The following is a 20,904-nucleotide window of genomic DNA, read 5'->3' as shown; positions in this document are numbered from 1 at the left end:
GGCAGAAAATGAAAACAAACCTTACACTTACATTTTTATGACAGTGCATCAGTACAACTTTATAACAGCAATTTAGCTTCCCTCCCTGAGCGTGAAGTCTGAAGAAAAAGAGCCACCATGCCAGAATGATGAACAGGGAGCTTCTTTTATGGAAAGAATTATTTGTTTGTTTTTTTATTCGTTTTTCTGCAGTTATTCAGCTACAGAAAAGACGCACAATCATGCGGTTACTTACGTCACATTAAGTGTGCTTTGCCTCTCAAAATAACTGCTCTCTCATCACCAAGCGTCCCTAACTTTCTCGTGTAGGACCAGAGTCGTGATCAGTCTGTGCTGAATTAAAAGAAAGGGTGGATCTTAAATCTCATTTCCATCAGGCGCTGTGACCAACTCTCAGCCGGGGGGAGGATGTCAATCACGCAGATTACATGGATTTGTTCCACGCCTACGCATGAGTGAAGGGAAGAATCGACACACAAAGGCGTGCGCATGGGGGAAAGAAACACACACTCATGAAAAACACTTAATCGTGCTCTTGTGCCGCTCAGCGCACACGTTCAGTCAGCGGGGGATATTTTTCACACCACATCTTGCCAAGTCTTGTAATGGCACATTTTATATGTGAAGTTAAAAAAAAAGATGACACAGTGATGGACTGGAGTTTTTGAGTTGTTACCAAAACACTAGAAGTCCTCTGAGAGAGAGGGGGGGCGGGGGGGCATCAAGGGGCGATCGTGGAAACCAGTGAATCCGTGAAGCAGCCTGTGAAATGGTTGAGCTGCTTGTTTTGTTAACAGTGTTAAAGGCAGGATGTGTCAACATTTCTAATCTTTGTTTGGTTTATGTGGCTGTCACAATATGTTTTATGAATATTGGACTTTATTATCTTAATACAATGAATCACGTGTTTTGTATCATGATAATATTATAAGACAACATCTGTATCACTTTAAATTGAGGTCACAATATTCACCACTAACTAGCTGCTTATTAGCATGCTAATTAGTAGCATACTGGCTGCTTATTAGTCATTATTGAGCTCTTATTAGGGCCTTACTCCATACAGTCTATAGCTAATAGGCTGTGAACTAAGAGTTCTCCCTCAGGATGCTCCTAATTATTACTGCTTATTGATAGTAAGGGAGGAAGTTGCTGAACATACATTCTTAATTTGAATATGCTTTTGCTAACTTCTACCTCATAAGAGGTCAACCTTAGCAGAGCGTATTAAGATTTTAGAGAATTTAAAAATTGTACTCAATTAAAAAAAACGAATACACTATAATAGTAATAATAATACATTTTATTTATAAGCGCTTTTCAAAAACTCAAAGACACTACAATTGTTAAAAAACAGAAAGAACAGAACAGTAAGGACAGACTAACAGACATTGTAACATTACACACAAATCCTAAAGAGGTAAAACTACAGAAAACTGAACATACATCACAATCATACATTAAAAGCTTGTTTAAAGAGGTGAGTTTTAATCAGTGATTTGAAAGTAGGAGGGTCGGTGCAGTGTTGAGGGAGTGAGTTCCAGAGGGAGGGGGCAGCTATGGAGAAAGCTCTTATTTGTAGTTTATAAGAAAAGACAAAACAGAAAAGTGGAAATTTCACCAATAAGAATTTACCCTCCTCCCCATCCAACACAAAAAAACAATACAAAATGCAAAAAAGGGTCCAATAAATCTTTAGGGTACTCTTTATGTCAAGTCCAATCATCCATTTATACATGAATCTCTATTTAAAGATTTGACATATAAATGCTGTGCAATGGTATAGAAGTGTTTTGGTTTCCATTTGTAGTACTTTTTGTAGTCCAACCTGTATTGACCAATCAGGTATCAGAAGGATAAAAGTGAAGCTAAAAGTCTGTTACAGATACAGAAACACTCAGGCCACAAATCTGCTCGACTCTGTGTCACACAGCCAATCAGCATTTAGATCCTCTGACTACCTGAAAAGCATCCGAAATGATCGATCCGACCTCCATTTAGCAATCAAGCATTTTAAAAGATGCTTTCTTCTCCTCTGAGGATAGACCTAAAGTAGCTTGACTTCTTCTTTTTTTTCTTTTTTTTTTTTTACAAATCTGCACAATGGTGACGTAATTTTGGCAAAATGAATTACCGTTGACTGCAGGTTAAATCACAAGAAAATCTGGAAGTCGTTCAACACTAAGCGATGAATGCATTTATATTGGAATAACCGATGTCTTTTTGAGTTATTGGAGAAGAAGTCAATGTTCGTTTTGAGAGCTTTAACCCAAGCATCTTCTACTCCTAAGATCAAACTGCCTTTTGCTTGTGTTAAGATCATGTGTATCTGTGTCGTATTGCCTAGAAGAGACAAAAAAAGAAACTTTAATTTTCATTCGTTTTTTGAGAAGTTGGAAAAAGAATCAATAAGAATGATACGTATTAATTAAAATGTGGTAATGTGATTGAAGCTGTCGAACCAGGTTACACTATGATTGTGAATCTGTTTCGAGAAAAGGACTCACTTTAATGCTTCTCCTGGAACATCAGTGAACATTGAATTTGTTCTTGTTTTTCATTCTGTTCTCTTTAAAAGCCTCTCTGAAGCTCGAGGTCATAATTTACCTTCCTCTGGTTTTGTCTTAGCCATCTGTGAAGCTTTTTTATCTGAAACGTACTCTTCTCCTCTTTAAAAATAGACGAGGAGCTTTTTAATTACCCATGTTCTAGATGTGTGTATGCGTCGTTTTTTTCTGCTCTGATGCCAAAGGTTGTGATGGTGGGACTTCTAAAAGCCTCCACATATACACACATCATTAAGATTATGTCCGCCTGATCTGAAGTCTGCCACTTCACTTTGTAATAGCTCACTGTCCATTTGGTTAAAGTCAACACAGACAGCATTCCCTTTGAGTTACCGAGGGTGAGAAGCTGCTCGGAGAATTATAATAAATGATAATAATAATAAGGATGATGACAGTGCTGTGGGGTCTGACAGCAGGAGAGAACAGAGGGATTTAAAAAGCTGCTCCGCCTCCTCTGTAACTCAATAGTGTGCAAATTATTCACCTCATTGTTCCAGTCCTTGTTAATCGTCTTCCTGCCATCTGCTCAAACTTCAGCCGGCCTGACATCAGAGTCAGTTTAGCTGGCTCAGAGGCTAATGATAGAGTCATGCCAGCCTAATATCTGACTGTCTTCTCTCTTCATGCCTGGTTAAATATGTGTACATCTACGTTTACAGCAGCCAACACACTCTTTCAATCTCAATTCAGCACAACAATCCGAACACCACCTGGAGTTACATCCTGTGCGTGTAGCACCAGGAGGGGAGCTGGTTTTCATGTCAGATAACGTAAGAGATAGAGCAGCAGAGCTTTAGAATGATCTGGAAATAAAGGAGACGGAGGTATTAATCGAGCTGGACATAACAGACAACTTTATACAGCCTATTTATCCTCATGGCCAAATATGAGACAGCAATGGAAAAAAAGTTTCTGCAATATACTACAGTTAAAAACAAAAGCTTTGAAGTTAAAAGTCTTTATATGTGATTTTTCACACTTAAATATAATATAAATCAAGTATATCCTCTGAAAATAACTCTGTGAGTCATGACTGTCTACAATGGGTGTAACACCCGAGTCCCACTGTCTGTGATGCTTTCAGAGTTTTCAGAGTCCTATCTTCACTTTGTTTACATCGCCAGGACGGCCGGCTGACTCCTCCCCTCGTGTATAAAAGTTGTTTAATTGAGGGACTAGAGAAAAGAAGAATAACATACTGTACTCACTGCTTAACTGTGTTTCTAGATCACGCTCATTTCAGGTAAATTTACATGCAGTGTGAAGATACCAGCATAATAAAGATCACTAGCATTAGCATGCTAACACAACAATGCAGCACGAGTTGTTTTGGTTTCATGCTGGTGCTCAAGGGCGACATCTGCTGGATCAAAAAATCGCATATGAAGCCTTTAAGGAAACATGGTCTCCATTTTTATTTATTTTTGTACATCATTGTTCCCATATGCAAATTTGGGACAGGGTGTGAGTCTCGTGCAGTAAACTTTACTTCCTCATAGACGGGGGGGGGGGGGGGGGGGGGGGAGAGAGGGAAAACAGAAAATCACTGCTCGCTCGCCCATCTAATGACCTGGTTTGATCATAATTAGAGTAAAATTATTATCTATACACGAATAAAGCTTTGTATATGACACGTATTTGAATTATTATGATATCTTTTTAGTGTAGTTTTAGTTTCTATATGATTTTATGTATTGTTATTAAGCATGAACGCACATAGCCTCCAAAAAGTAGAAGCTTTGATAGTCACTGACTCTCTCTGCTTTCACATCCAGAGGCTTGTTGAAAACAGCTGCAGTAAACTGTTTTCATACATAATGTAATTTATGAAGTAAATCTTATTTATCTTTATTATTTGATCAACATTCTGCCCAATTATTTATATACCTAATACAGCTTTGTCTATAAAGTTGTTTTATTTTATTATGGTAACTATTTAGTTTAATTTAGTTTCTGATTTATGATTTTATGTACTGTATTCGTATTATCATGTGTTGTATTAAATCAGAATTCTAATATGATATAAGTGTCTTGACCAGGACAATCTTGAATAGTTTTTTTCATCTCAACAAGGTTTTCCTTTTTAAATAAAGTTTAAAATAACAATAAAAATAAATACTTCCCTTACTTGTATGCTACATTATATAACCATATTAGGTCATTATTAAGACACTTAATTGCAGTTGATTGTTAAGACACTTTTATATTTCTCTTGTATGATCATTGTAATGATTTCCTCTCTTATCTGTCTTTCATATCACTTTTTGACGTGCTGTCTCACCAATAATGATAAAAACGAGGAAGAAGAAGAAGAAGAATGTTGTGATTGAAAGTTCTTTACACGTTCAAGTTAATGTTGGAAAAAAAATCTCAACAAGGTCGTTTGAATCTGCTCTTAAACTCAAACTATTTCATCATTTTGAGAAAAATTCCTGCCTTGGGTTGAATGATAAGGCGAGATTAAAATCCTCTTCACTCTTCATTCATTCATTCATGACGTCTCTAACGTGCACCGAGACGCCTGTGCAGAAACATCCATTGAAACTGGGTAAATTACGTATGCTGAAAAAGCTCCAAAAACAGCTACTAATTCACCTTGTGGTGTTGTATTTAAAAGGATAAAACTTGTTAAACTTCAGGCTGGAACGGCTTCTTTTTGTGTGTGTGTGTGTGTGTGTGTGTGTGTGTGTTACATCAACTCAAATAAATAATGTATTTGAATGAGCGATCGGGGCGATGAGGAGGAACTTTTGTTCTTTTAGCATGAGCACATCTGAAGTAAAGAAAAAAGTTAAGGGGAGCAACTTTGACAAGATGTGTTTGACAACCTTGCCTACATAATGCCTAGATCATATACTAATGTTGTGATGGTGGTCTTGCAGGTGTAGCACCCACCCACCCTCCCGCTGGTGAAGCAAAATCATAGGTGGCTGTGAGTGAGTTTGGGGCGTTGCTGAGCATGGATTAGAATCAGACAGTGGGAGGCCTTCAGCAGTTTCCTGTGATTCTCAGGGTGCTCAGTGGAGACTTCCTCTCCAGATTGTGGCTGCCGGCAGCATGACATTCCTAGTTTTGCAATTGATCCGTGGGATAAACTAACAGCATGGGGGAGATTTACAAAGAGAGGAGCTGGGAAATGCTGCATTAGTCTCACAGACATGGGGAAACACAGTTGTACCAGGTGTAATTTGCACTGTATGGTTGCAAAAAAAAAAAAAAAAGTATGACCGTGCAGAAAAGCACTGCTGCACTTGTACGGGTGTGTGCGTGCATTTGCACATCACAAGCATGTGGTCTCCTATTTTGTAGGTAGAGCGTGTAGCCTTTGTAGAGGCCCGGCTGTGCACAAATACCAAGCAGAGAGTGGCTGTTGAACTTTGGAAATGTCAGCCTGTGCTCCTCACAGACAGCACTATCAGTTCATTCCTGGGCGTCCTCTCCTGTCCTCCTTCCCTGCTCGTCTTAAAAACTTTCCCTGTGCCAAGGGTGACCTACTGAATTCTTTTGAAGCTGCTCTGTTTCCCGGGCATGGAGGAGCACGGAGGATACGTGCCCCTTAGTTCAAACACAAACAGGGTGTCACAAATAACCTTGCTAGTTTATCTCCCAATAGGAATGCCACTCCATAGCTTGTATGGATTATGGACATAGCCAGCATGATGTTACCCATTGGTTTGTCACTGCCTTTTTGAAGCCTCATGTTTGGCATGTTGGCAGCCTCCCAAGTTATTTTTCAGGAGCCAGAAGTGACCGTACTTGGACGAGAGGATGGAGCTTGGGATGAGAGAGGGGTTAGCAAACGTCTATATGTGGAAGCTTTACAGTCAAAACCTTACATATGGCTAACTCATTAGCTTTTTAGCAGACCGAGAGCTGATCATGTTTCCCATAGAGTGACTTTCAGTTGTCATTGATTAAACAAGAATAGCAAAGAGAGCTTGTGGAAATATAGCAATCACTACAACCTGCTTTTTCCTCTGTGGTTAAAGCCGGCAACAATCCTGACTCGCGTGCATGGGTAGCCACAAATGAATACATTGACTATACAACAAGCAATAAACTAACAAGCTCACAGCCACAGATACCTGCCCCCAATAAGAAGTAAGAGATTTTCCCTGGTTGTTTAGTACAATAAACCACATAGAAAGCCATATTGTTCATCCAATAATGCATTAAAGACATCACAACAAACATGGTTATTACTGTAAGCCTAATCTATTTTGAGTTGATTTATTTAATGCATCTGCCCGTGTATAGTTGTATTCATAATCATAATCATAATCAGAAATACTTTATTAATCCCAGATGGAAATTCAGTCCTTACAGTTGCTCCAAAATATACAATATAGCAGTAATAAAAAATATGAATCAAATAGAATAAGAAAGTAAGTATAATTTCAATAATAAAAAAGAGAAATTAGCTATAAAGACCAAAACGTGTTTAATACCAGCTGCTGTAAAGTTGAGAATTATAATATGAGACCTAATGGGGACTTTAATTTTTTTAATGATTCTCAGTGTTTTTGTCATGGACAATACATGTAGGTGTTGTTACATCTAATTCAAGTGTAACCGATGGAATGTATATCGTACTTCTAGCCATGGCTCGTTTGCAGTCCTTGTATCTGGTTTTAGGCTTTTTAGGAAATAACACACATGACGCAACAACGCTGTGAAATAGACATAAAAACTGACGATTGCTGTAGACGTAGATAAGCAGCGATCATACGGTAGATGCATAAAAAACGAACAGTAAAGGAGACATAGACAAGCAGATTGATCATAATGACTAAGAACAATAACTGTAGTAACAGCTATGAGCAAATAAAAAGAAAGAGGAGAAACATAAGCTATGTTTAATAACACTTGTGATTGACTCACTTTTGGAGCTGGCCTCGTGTGGTTACCTAAGGGACTGCAGTTTTTTTTTTTTTTACACTTTGTCACTGGCTTCATTTATCAGCCCCTGAGGTGGCCTATTGAACACGGTCAAATCAGTGCAGAAAATCACAAACACGCTGAAAACCCCCACGATGTAGTCTTAAGAGATCAGCCATGCCATGAATACTTTAACATTTTCTTTTCAGTGTATCAGAGAGTATAAAGATTAAGCATACCGGTAGTTGTTTTTCAAGGCAGTAGTTAAGTGCGATAGTTTGCCTTCCACTCTCCCCTCTACACCACGGGGAGCTGTCCATGGTGCTGCCACATGCTAAGCAATTTCAGGAATACATGCCACATAACAGTTCAGTTTACCTTGCAGCTTGCACTCCTTACTCATAAAAACCCCGCTGTGAAGGGGGGGGGAAACATCTCCTTCACCAGCGTCCTCTTAACGCCCTGTTCCCCCCAGTGCTCCCCCTCATCACATGCCTCGGAGCCAGACACAGCATTGGCTCTCCTGAGAGGAGCGTCCTCCACCATTACTGTAAGGAATGCGTCGCATGATGAGCCTCCCTCATGTGTGCATTGTTTACATGTAGATGTGTGGTTCACTGAGAGGCAGCAACAGCGGCATGTGATTGCTGCACCCCAGGCTTCTTGAGAATGCCACTTCAGAGGAAATGCAAAGTGAATGTGCACAGAAGACGCCAGAGACGCTCTACTTAATCTCTTATACATGCACAGTTCATGGACTCTGAAGGTCTCGCATGAGTCGTTCGAAGGGTAATCCGTATGCTAGCTATAATCAGTCCACCAGTGCTATACGGATAACAACAAGTTTATATCAAGCAACATCTTGCACATTCCTGCAAATCATATACCTTAATATTTGAATGTTTGGTAAGAATACTGCCATTCTCTATCTTTCTATTTCACTGTTTTGCAGGATAACACCAAAACAGATTCTTTGTGTGGGTAAACTTACTTGGCATAAACCTGCTCTGATTCAGATCCTGATATTCATTTTTTTTTTAATTTAAGCAATCTGCAGACTTTTCTTAACTGGCACAATATTACCAGCACAACTTAAGGGACTATTTTCTTTCACGGGTACATATCATGTTCTCTTCCACCTGGTTACCTTCCCCTGTCTGTTGAATCAAAGAAATAATCCATCAGTCCTTTTGCTCCTCATGTGACAATTACTTCTTTGTCTTCTTCTTCTTCTTCTTTTTCTTCTTCTTTTATCACATATCACCTCTCAGCAAACTGTTTTTGACTCCTGACCTTCTTTCACACCACAAAAGAAGCTCTAAATAAAAATAATGCTATCATTGTCTGCCTCCTTCCCTTTTTCCTCTCGTGGACACGCACAGTCTCCAGGGGCGTTTTGGAAAGCTCTTGAGTGCCCTCATGTGTTCATTACAGTTTACATGCTTTGGGTTCTGCATAGTGTGTGTGTGTGAGTGTGTGTGTGTGTGTGTGTGTGTGTGTGTGTGTGTGTGTGTGTGTGTGTGTGTGTGTGTGTGTGTGTGTGTGTGTGTGTGTGTGTGTGTGTGTGTGTGTGTGCGCGGGAGAGAGAGCAGATCAAAATGTATTTCCTGACTTTTTTCTCCCCCCTTGAATCTGTGTAGAAGTTTGTATTTGTGACAGCTGCACATCCTCCTAGGTTCTGAAAGTGTCCGACACACATTTCCTCTTGTGCAATCACTTCTGACGTGAATTTCCTTGGGATATGTGCACTTTTGTGTATGTGTGTGTGTATGCGCAAATTATAAAACAAACCTGTGAGTGCACATGTCACCACTCAAAGGATATGAAGTGTTCCTCTTGTTGTCACTCTCTTTGAAGGTGCAGATATGATGATAGGCTAGGGGTATGTTTCAGGAAGTGTACATGAAACACGCTCCTTTAACAAGCAATGCGACAATCAAGCGTGACAGCCTGTCATCTCCTGTCTGTCTCCGCAGGAAGCGCTTTGAACCTGACGTGCCGAGCGTTCTTCGGCTACAGCGGTGACGTCAGCCCGCTCATCTACTGGATGAAGGGAGAGAAGTTCATCGAGGACTTGGACGAGGAGAGGGTCCAGGAGAGCGACATCAAGTAAGAAACACAGACGCAGATGGCAGTAATGAGGAATTAATAGACGACTTTAGACGAAATCTCTGGAAAATATTAAAGGATGGCACGAGAGGTTTTGCATGTTTTAGCCCATTAACTCCAAATTGCATGCGCTAAAGGAACCATTTTCCAGAGATTTATTTGCTGCCTTCCTAGCAGCTGCTTTGCTTCCATATATTTACTGAGGTACGAACATGATGCAGAGACTCGTTTTAAATCAATAATCGTGCATTTTGTCACCTTCATATTTTTGTTTAGACTACATTACTGTCATATGGAATAATCGCGCAAGCAGGTGAAAACAGGATAACTCATTATATGCTACATTGTGCAGATTAAAATAATAGATTGGGGCAGTATTGTAATTCAAACACAGGGTGATACTATTTAATAACTGAATCTAAAATGTTTCTATCCTATAGATCAAAACAATGTGTACAACTCATGAACACAAACAGCATTATTTGGAGGTTTTACATTCATAACCTACAGAGGAGCAACATTTTATGCTCCTATATGACTTTAATACTGTATCACAGCACTCTACAATCCTGGAGCCTGTGTATTGTGTTGTGTTATGCTGTGCTGCGCTGCAGATTCATATTGATTATGTGTCCCATGCCTCATTGCAGTTACCAGCTATGCTGTCGAAAAAAAAAGTCAAGACACAAAAAAAGCAAGCGAACAAAAAGTTTGTTGTTCTGCAGCTGAGTCGAGTCAGGGATGCCAGGGCGTCATCAAGTCTTCTGCAGCAAGCAAACAGAGTGTTCAAACCAGACCTTGGATGTAGATGCCTTATTAGTTCTCTCAACTGTGCGTCATTTTGTGTGCATGCTGTGACGCAAGCAGGGCTCTACAAAAATATATAATAATAATAATAATAATAACTTTATTTATATAGCACCTTTTAAAAACACAGGTTTACAAAGTGCTTTGACAAACAGCAAGAACAAAGCAAACTAAACACAGAAAAACATTAACAACAGTAAGAATATAACAGATGCAAAATACCAAAAATAATTAAAAACAATTCAACAGAAAAGAACCCAAAGTGCACGATACACAACCAGACATATATAACCCAACCATCATAAGAACCATCATAAGAACCCAGGAACACAAGAACCCAACAACATGAGCTGAGACCAAGAGGACCAAAGATTTAAAAAGATGTAAGAAACTAAGAGATAAAAGCAAATAAAAAGCAATGAGAAGGTAAGCGCAGTAAAGGAAATATCTCCATATTGACATGATCTGAGACGAATGTAGTTGTTATGTAATGGACACTGCTGTCCTTTAGGTTCATGGCTAACAGCTAATAACAGAGTTCACTAATCTGCTGTGGCTGATGGTCTTGTTCTCTTTACTGATTGAAAGCTACTTGACAATTGAAAAGTCTGCTAAAAATGTGTTGCTACATTTGTTAAATTGTAATTTTGAGTAGTTTAATTAGGAGGACTAAAACAGATTAATCTGCTTCTCTTGCCAGTTTAGCTGAAAGCAGTGCACAGATTGATTTTTTTTTCTATAAAAAAAAAGAAATGCTTGGACAAGGATCCAGCAAGTTTTCATGTCAGTTTAATTGTAATTTGGACAGTGTTAGAAAGTAGGACTCTATCTCCATTTAGACGGTAACATGAGAATCAATTTGTTCTTTTTTCGGTCCAGGGAGAAGTTGTTTTTTTTTCATCTCTTTATCTAATTTTGGTTTATCTGCAACAACAAAAAAAAGATGCACTTTCGTTGCAACGCTTAATTGTGAAATACCAGTTTTACGATAAGAAACGCTGTATCTTGCTTCCTGTCCCCCCGCATGTGTCTCCTCTTCATCCTGCACAAAGTTTGACTGCACTAAATAGGGAAAAGCAGTTTTTGCAAATTGCAGCTCTCTTTACTATTTCAGTGAAGACATTGTAAAATTTGCCCAAGCAGCCTTACTCTCAGGCCTCTCAGACATTCAGAGCGAGCCCATCTCCATGTCTCTCGCTCCTCGTGGTGTAACACATTTAAACAAGTCCATTCCCTGGTCCGTGTGCATGTTTCCCATTAGGGCTGTTTGGAGAGGCTGCAGCTCTGGGGAGACAGTCCTGTCAGATGGTTAACAACCGCCATTTTTCACATCGCCGCCGCTGTCGCTATCTCCCTCGCTGCACCCACCTATAGCAGCATGCAGATGGGCCATGGGAGCTGAGGGGGGGAGGAGGAGGAGGAGGGGGAGAGAAAGAAAGTGGTAGCAGACAGGGAGGAAGTAGAAAGAATAAGAAATATGTTAGAAGTCACCAAGACGGAAAATAAAGAAGACACGTTCGTGATAGCAAGTTTGCTAGTGCGCTGATAGAAACATGCAGCAGAAGCAAATCTCATTTTAATGCACCGACCCTGCTCTCCCGTCTCTCTTTTCTTTGTCTCTCCCTCTATTACTCCCTGACACCAGGATTCCCCCCCTCTCACCGGCTGAGGGGTTATCATTTCAATAATTCATACTGATAATTCATGCAGCAGATCAATAATGTATTTGATCTTGCTGATGCTGCTGCCATAAGCTTTTTTTCTCATCCCTCCACCACTGCCTTGATTTTCCCTTTTATAATAGCAGACGTATAGGTCGGGCAAAGATGGGAAGCAATGGAGAGACAAGAAAGACATGAACGAATTTGTGCTCGCCCTGCAGGCAAGCTCTCTTTTTTTCATGTTTCTGCGGGTTACTGCTTTTCTTCAGACAGGCACCTACACACTTTGAACTTTATCACTAATGTATCACCAGCCGAACTTCAGCTAAGACACAAGCTCTCGCACCTTGAGCTGCAGAGTTTTCTGCAGGCCTTTATTTACCCATCAGTGGAGCCTATTGATTCGGAGGAGTTCATTTCTATGGCAACCGAGCCCCATAAATTCTCATTTGCACTATTGGGACAGGAGCTATTGTTGTTATCATAGCATGGATGACTGAGCATTAGCATAGCACGCAGATATTAATAAAATTAGCCAAACAAATCTGGCTCCGCTTAAAAAAATCAGGTGATGGATTTGCAATTGATCCATTAGCTGGTGTTTTGCAGTTGAATGGAAATCAGTAAATGAATGGATATGTCTCAAATTGATCTTTATATTAGCAAACACTGAGGTTTTTGCTTGCAAGGAAGTAGAGAAAAGTGCCTGTTGTCAAAGCACCAGGAAGCATTTCACTCATTTGGTAACATCTTGGGTTAGCTGAAGTTAAAAATCAGTCTTGTACAGTTCAGATTCACTCATCAAACCAAGCTGTGGGTGTGCTATCATTGCTCTCACACACAGTTGTTATCACAAATGACTGGACATTAGCTTAGCATGAAGAGATTTGGTAACACTTTATAATAACCATCATCTATAAAGGGTAAATAAGGGTTAATAGATAGTTAAGTAACCATTAGTTAATAGTTATTTACTGTTAACAAACAATGAAATTATAGTTAATAATGTTTGCTAATGATTTGTAATGCTTTTATTAATCATTGATAAAATATTAATTATCTATCTTAAAATATTTATAGATGCTTTACAAAGTATTAATAAGGGATTATAATCTTCAATTCCAACTTTATAATAACATCCCAATAATGTTAATAGACGCTTTATAAAATATTTACCAACCATGATCAAATATCTGGTCCATGTAGCTCTGTAATGTTTATAGATGTTTTATAAACCATCTCTTAAAGGTTTATAAATCATTTGGTCATCATTAACAAACGCTTTATAAAGTGTATAAAATGTTATAATTTGTGCATCAATAAACTGTTAACATAACATAAATTATAGCATTACAAATCATTAGCAAACATTATTAACTATCATTTCATTGTTTGTTAACAGTAAATAACTATTAACTAATGGTTAATTAACTATCTGTTCACCCTTATTTACCCTTTATAGATGATGGTTATTATAAAGTGTTACCAAAGATTTTAGATAGCTAAACAGATGTAGCGCAGCATAATAAAGAAGCTGATCGATTTACTATTGGACCAGTTCAGTTGGTGTTTTGCAGATTAATGTTCAATCAAATCTACAAACAGAATGAATATGTTTACAACTACATGAGCAAACACAGAAGTATTGATGGGTAATGAGAAAGGAGAGATTAGCACTTGAAGTTATAGATTCTAATTTGGCCAACTTTTTCACACAAAAAGAACAGGGGACAATTTATCAGTGTTTTATGTTTATGTAAGTTTTATGAAAATGATACTAATCTAATTTTATTAACAATATAGGGAACATTTTGTTTTAGACACAGCTATAAGCAATGCAGTATAAATAATCGATTGTATATATCATGGACTACAAGTCGCCATCTCCTTTCGTTGTATAAAATTGAAGCCAAAACATCACTCTAACAGGCACTGACATGTTGAAGGGGTCTTGCTGGTGGAGCTACAGAATTGACATATGTTCTTTCCACTAACCAAAGCAAAAATGTAACTTACCAACAAAACAGCAAAGATCCCTCAGGTTGGTACAGTCCACAGCTTAACAGATTCTTGTGTCCGTTTAAAGCAAACGTTTTCATCACATTTCCTCCTGCTGTTCCTTCTCACCTTTGCTTATCTGGTAAAGAATGCTGCAGGAGCCGACAGAGCTAAAAGACTAAAGACAAACTAAAGCTCTCAGAAGCATCTGGAGCCAGGACATGCACAGAAGGGATCTGGCTGGTGAAGCTGCGGAATTATCACCCCATACTTTCCTCTATAACCAAAGTAGAGATTTAACTGGCCCATAAAATGGCAAATATTCCTCAGGTTGTTAACCATCTACAGCAGAAGAGATTTCTTTTGTTAGAATTAGTCACTCATTAAGGAGAGTTCAGACACTCTTGTGTTAGGGTTGGTTATGTTTCCTCTTGCGGTTCTTCCTCCATTTCTACATTTAGCAGACGCTTTTATCCAAAGTGACGTACATCCTGATGCTGCAGAAGCTGCTTTTGTCAGCAGAGATGTTAATCATGACCGTAAATCATCTCTTCTCACATCATAAATCAGTTAAAACTAAAAACTTTTCAGAAAATTGAACGCTTTGACATAAATCATTATCATAATAACTTTCACAACTGAATCCAAATTTGAGAAAAAAAACTATTTAAAGTGTATTTTGATTTCCAAATTCAATTCTGTTAACATGGAGGAGGCAGGGATTATGACCTATACTGCATCCATTCAGTAGAGGGCGCTCCAAATTTTTTGGCTTCACTTCCAGTGGATTATTATTTTGTCCATCTTTTTCTAATCTAGAATAAATCCACTCTAAAGCCAAGCTGTTTGTGCTTCATCTTTTAGCACTCTTCTCTTATCAAAGCTTAAATAACTCTGCTGTCATTTTAGTAAAATTAAATTATCAAAAGAAATCTTGCTCTACATTTTAGAGAAGATGATCAGTTTTTTTATTTGCTATGTGAATGGACAAAGTGAATCGTTAATGTTGGAAACTGAACACTTAAATTCTAATGAGGAAGATAAGGTTAGCGCCTGCAGCTACAGCTTGAGGACACTTCCTACTCATTTGGCTAACTCAATAAAGACAAGCTGGTTCATGTTAAAAGAAGAGAAGAGGTTTCAGAGTTTTGAAAGATTTATAGAAAATGATTTAATGTGAATCAGCAGTACACTTGTTGCATTAGGCGTAGATATCCATTGTCTTGTACTGTTTTAAATTCACTTTGAAAGCTATCTCTTTGTGTCTCATTAGCTGCCACTCAGTTCTCATTTGCATCGATGTGCTTCACCTGGACCCTTGATATCCCCTCCTCTAACTTCGGGTCCTCATCATTGAAGCTCAGGTTTGCGCAGCGTTGGGCATTATTCATCAGGTTGTATCGCAGCGAGCTGTGATGGCTCGTACGGTGTGATAATGGGAAACTGGAGGCTTCAAAGTACCCCACCACTCCCTGGAGAGACATGAATTATTCCCGTGCCTCCTCCTCCCAGCGATCCCCCCCCCCTTACCCATATTGCACAACAAACTCAGCTGAAACTACAAACATCATCAGCACTGCCTCAGCCTCTCCAAGCAAAAGCCCATGATACACTTTCAATTACAGATGCCAAATCTCCCCCAACGAGCCGTCCTTATGCGCAGTTTACCGGCTCGAAGGCACGAGAGAGAGAGAGGAGCGATGCTTGAGAGTCATTATCCCTCTGCACACACTCGCACACACACACTCTCAATCTCTTTCCTCATCCCACACTCCTTCGCTATTAACACATTCAGTAGAAAATGCACTGAGTAGATGATGCTCACACATGCGCGCACAAACAGAGGGGATCTCTTTCTCATTTGCACTTTGTTTCCCTCCAAAGTGTCATTTGTGCTGAGGGGTGCTGTAAAAAAAAGTGGGCTAAGTAGTGCGCCGAAGGTATGAGGGAGCATTATCTCCCCGTTCCTCTCCTCCATCAGCCTCAACCAGCCCAGCGGGGGGGGGGGGGGGGGGGGGGGGGAGGACACTCATTTACTTTATGGAATATTACTTTCTCTCTCCTTCTCGCCGTTACCATGGCAGCCACTATAAAAAGATTCTCTTCTGATCGCTGTTATTTGATTCCCCCCCCCTCTGCACACTCCGAGGAAGAGCCCCTTATTGATTTTCATTTCTCATATGTTTTGAGTGCCGAGAAAGAAATTAACATACCGTGAATTGCTTACAGTAACACAAAAGAGGCTTCGTTGAGGTACAGTTGCTCAAAAACCGTTGCTCAAGGGCGTTTTATGGTGTAACCTTGTGAAATGGCAACACAATACTTTTCTGTAAGTGCTGCACTATGGATCAGGCCTCTTGAAACCTTGCTATATACTGTACAAGCTTCTTGCAATGACACAGATCATGTAAAAACCTAAGCGCTGCTTAGTAAGTGTTTGTTTGTTGTTTGTAGGGTTGTGAAGGAGCACCTCGGCGAACAAGAAGTGGCCATATCCTTGACGATCGATTCTTTGGAGGAGGAGGACCTGGGAAATTATTCCTGCTATGTGGAAAATGGAAATGGCCGTCGCCAAGCTACCATCCAGCTCCTCAGGCGCGGTAAGAGTCTTTTGACGTAACCCTTTTCACATCCACTTTTCTGCTTTTTATCATCTTATAATTGGCCTTTAGCATTAGCAGGAGAGATCATGAGTCCTCACATGGTTGGCAGAATCCTATATATTCTGTATCAGCCAATTCCCAACTCTTCATTAAAGCTATATGATGAATGAAATATTCAAAGCCCTGCAACGCTATTTTGATCAAATGGAAATATTCTAGATGTCTTCCATGTGCATAATTTTGTAGACATTTCCCCCAAAACTTCCGTGTGATATGTTTATGTCTTTGGGAACTACGATCCCCAATAGAATTTTAGAAGTTTATGTGTGCTGGGAATAAAGTTTGGCTGCAATGAGTTAGCTGCCTCGTGTATTCTAACTGAGCTACAACTGCTATAATCCATATGAGTAACTTTTAAGGTCATTATAATACTCCAAGTGGACAAACAAGTTGCAGCTTGCAGATGTATAAAGTAAAAATGCACCTGTTTCTAAATGATCGCTAAAGTTATTGGAATAAACTTTAACCAGACTCTTCATCCCTACAAAGACCTTTCAACACCTTTCATTCATTTGTTTTCTGTTCTGGTCCATTTTTATTCTTTCTCTCTGTCTTCTCTGTGTTAAACAATCTGTGCTCAAGCTCCATTTAGTTTGTGTCTCTTCTTTGTACATGTGCTCCAGCAGCTGTGTTGCTATTTTGGCTCCCTAGCATGACTTGTCTGAAGCTCTTTTCATGCACCGGTTGTCACCCCGCAAAGAGAGGTAATTTGATGGCTGTTTAAACAGCAAATTGGGTCCTCAGCTTTTCCCAACAGGCCAATAAATTCTGCATACAATTACATTTTAAGACTTTATCTGTCTGTCTCACGCCGGTTTAATCTCTGTCTCTGTGTTTTGTAGATGGCCCAATTCCTTTTGAGCCGTTTTTGTAGACTAAGAACAGCTTCATTTTAACTGTCTCTGTCAAATCGTAGAGAGAGGGATGCTGAGGATATTTTCAAGTCATGCTCTCTTTTTCTCTTTCTCTCTCTCTCTGCCTGTCTCTCTTTCTCAGTCTCCCACATTATTCTGATGTTTATTTCATGTTTCCCTTCCCAGAATGCATCACTCATAAGCCCTGCAGCAGGTCTTTGAATGCTTCTGAAGGCTGCTTTTTCCTTCATCTCATAGTGTTAGGGTGATTGTTGGTAATTAGTTAAAAACATAAAAGAGACTGGAAATAAATCAAATATTACAGAGTAAAAAACAGCAATTCTATATTCTTAAAACAGAGTATTGGTTGCATGTCATGGGGATTGATACAACAAACCTGTCTTACAAGTACTACATCTATTTTTTGGGAAATCCCATTACTATGGGCAACAGTATTACCTGATTTATGCGTCTTGCAGTCGGCGCAGTGCACGGTCCTCATGGTCCCCTAAAAGCACTCAACACGGCCCGAGGAAAAGACCTCTTCAGTAGTCCTTTGAACCCCTTCATTCTTAAAGCCCCATCAAAATTTGAAAGACGTAAATTACTTTGTGGGCCCTGTAGCCAATCATTGCAACGCGGTCAGTGCGACCCTGTCCGCATTGTAACAACATCTTGGAGGCTGCAATTGCGCAATTTCAAAGCAAGAAGCAAAATTATGCTTACATTGAGTGCAATTGATTGATTTTTAACTTCTTGTTATTTTTGATAATTATATTCCTGTTTCCTGTTTTTTGAGCTGTTGTGACAAAAAAAAAAAATCCCCCATGGGGATCAATAAAGTTTATCTTTATCTTTATCTTTAAAAACTGCTGTTCCTTGAATTACCACTTGATGCTTGCACAATAAGTCAATCAATCCCCATTGACTCTGATGCTTCAAGTAGGATTTGATAAAAAATCTATTTATCAGCATTTTTCTTCAGATAAGTGGCCTAATATGATCATGAAAGTTAAAAATCACTCTGCCTGCAGGCGCATGAAATATTTATATAAAATGGTCACTGGTGCAACTTTGCCTTGTTTCCTTTAAAGAAATAAGACTATCTATTACTTTATGCTGTTTTTACACGGTAAGGACTGTTGCACTGTACATAATCTCCAATAATACAGAGGGTGCTTTGTGGTTGCCATGGCGACCCTCTAGAGTTCCCTTCTTCTCTCGGCGACAGGAATACGAGGTATCTGAGCCCGACCAGGTAAATGCTGCTTTTATACACAACATAACTCATCCCCTTTCCCGAGGTAGATCTCTGGGGAGATGGAGGGGAGATAATAGAGAAGACAAATGAACAGAGAGTCAGAGCAGAAAGCAAAGATGAGGGGGAGGAGATGCGAGAGGAGGTATGATGGAGGGAAGAGTAAGTGATATGAGTTAACTAAAGCCTCTTGGTTCTCAAACCCTCTCCATCCATGTCCAGGATGGCCACAAGTCCCATCATGGACAACAGACACTGGGGCAGTTCTGTCTGATTGCCGCGCTGCTCCGAAGAAATGAACCCAATTTCTTATAATTTCCTTTTTCCCCAATGTCTCCCTGCACTCCAACCCTCTCATATTTCCCAAAGTCATTATGGGGCTTCATGTGTCTTCCTGTCTGAAGATTGATTCTCTGAGCTAGTCGAGCTTTCCTGAAAATGTGAATGCGGCTATGAGTGTGCAAGTTTAACAGGTAAATCATGAAGATCCAACCTGGTGAAGGAAAGGGCCTGTTTTTTTGTCGATTCATACTTTGTTACTGTAAATGATTCTAAGTCGTCTGAGCAATTTTCAATATTCTCTGGTGTGTGTTTGCATGTGTGTCGTCCTCAGCAGAGCTCATGTACACGGTGGAGTTGGCAGGAGGGCTCGGAGCGATCCTGCTGCTGCTCATATTCCTCATCTCCCTCTACAAATGCTACAAGATTGAGCTGATGCTGTTCTACAGGAGGAACTTTGGCAGTGAGGACGTTGATGGAGGTAAAAGAAGAAAAGAAAATCATCGCTCTGTTGTTTCTAGCTTTCTTCCGTTCCCACTTTTTTCCAACCAGTTAATGTTAAAATCCCCAAACAACATACATTCACAAGAGTTGTCAACAACAGAAAGAAGCTTCTTCAGTTCATTATAGAAATGTACATCATGTGATGGAGGATTGTAAAGCACAGCAATATTACATTTCATGTTAGGAGAGAGAATTACATTCAATCCCATGCACTCCAAGTTTGAATTCAGTTCAAGCTCTAGGCATTTAAAATGCTCCCTAATATAAATTAAAACACCCCCTCCCCTTCCCTTAAGCCTATCTCTCCTGTAGCATGTGTATTCTGGTCTGTTAATAAGGTCGGTAGGAACATTGGGATTTAACCAACTCTCAGATATACACAAAAAATCCAGATTAGAATCAATAAGTACATTTCGTATCTGGTCTATTTTTGGTAGTATGCTTCTGATATTTATATGTCCTCCCAGGATTCCTTTGGGTTTAGTTTCAGAGTTCCAGATGATTTGGCATGATTCACAGTTAAGAGTCTTAACTGCCTCTGTTTCAGTTTTGCGCGATTAGTTAAGTGTATTTTGGCCCTCACGGGACTCCGTGTTTGTTGACATTCGTCAGCTGTCATCGGGGGTTCACCATGAGAGTGACAGATATCAGGCGTACTGTATGGATAAATACGAGGCACCGAACTCACCCCAATGTCAGTACCAGCGGTCAACAAGTGCTGCAGCATGACTCCGCTCCAAGCTCCCGTCCGAGCCCGAGGGATGGAACAAGCCCGGCAGGCTCTCCCAGAGCACCTGTTGGTTCCCGACAACCCAGCGCGTCGTTTCCAGCATCGATGACTGGACTAGTCAGGGTGAGTTGCGGGGGGGTTGTGGATGTAATAACCGGTTGGAGAGGTTTAGACACTTTGGGTGATTCTGACTGCATTGGGCTGATATCTTGCAACGTCGGATTGGCTGCTAGGCGGAAAAGGGGCCCGGGATTTAGATGGATATCTCCCGATAGTAGTAGCAGCAGTAGTAGTATTTTGGCTGAAGACGGGCTGTTCTTCCGCCTGATTGTAGTTGTGAGTACTGGCTTGAGCACCTGAGCACGGCCATCCTTAAGAAACCGCGTGAAGACTGCGACATAACCAAATCCAAAGAGATTCAGTTGTGATTTTTCGGATAAAATGCCCAGTGGATCGGTAACATAGTGAGGATGGTGCGCTTTTGTGGCCTGAGTCTCAGGTGCATTGCAGGTGACTAAAACAGGCAGCAGTAGAAGAAAGCCACAGGTGAGAAGGTGGAGGCCGGTATTGTTTTGTCCATGTTTGCCTTTGCTTTT

The 20,904-nt window shown here is 39.9% G+C and overlaps 1 protein-coding gene across 5 annotated transcripts in view; it reads left to right on the top strand.

The window, feature by feature from the left end:
- The window catches only part of il1rapl1a (interleukin 1 receptor accessory protein-like 1a), a 200,088-nt gene that overhangs the window by 170,008 nt on the left and 9,176 nt on the right, over positions 1–20,904 (top strand). For 3 of the 5 annotated variants that reach the window (XM_065962105.1, XM_065962108.1, XM_065962106.1), the window contains exons 7-9: positions 9,422–9,554; positions 16,475–16,620; positions 19,409–19,555. In XM_065962105.1, the coding sequence (XP_065818177.1) occupies positions 9,422–9,554; positions 16,475–16,620; positions 19,409–19,555 (426 nt within the window). The remainder of the gene's footprint in view (positions 1–9,421; positions 9,555–16,474; positions 16,621–19,408; positions 19,556–20,904) is intronic. The other 2 variants (XM_065962107.1, XM_065962109.1) reach the window with 1 other exon arrangement.

Source organism: Labrus bergylta, chromosome 13, assembly GCF_963930695.1.
Source record: "Labrus bergylta chromosome 13, fLabBer1.1, whole genome shotgun sequence".
NCBI classification, from domain to species: Eukaryota; Metazoa; Chordata; class Actinopteri; order Labriformes; family Labridae; genus Labrus; species Labrus bergylta.
Note: the sequence above shows the minus strand (reverse complement) of the source record. Positions and strands in the feature narration are given on the sequence as shown.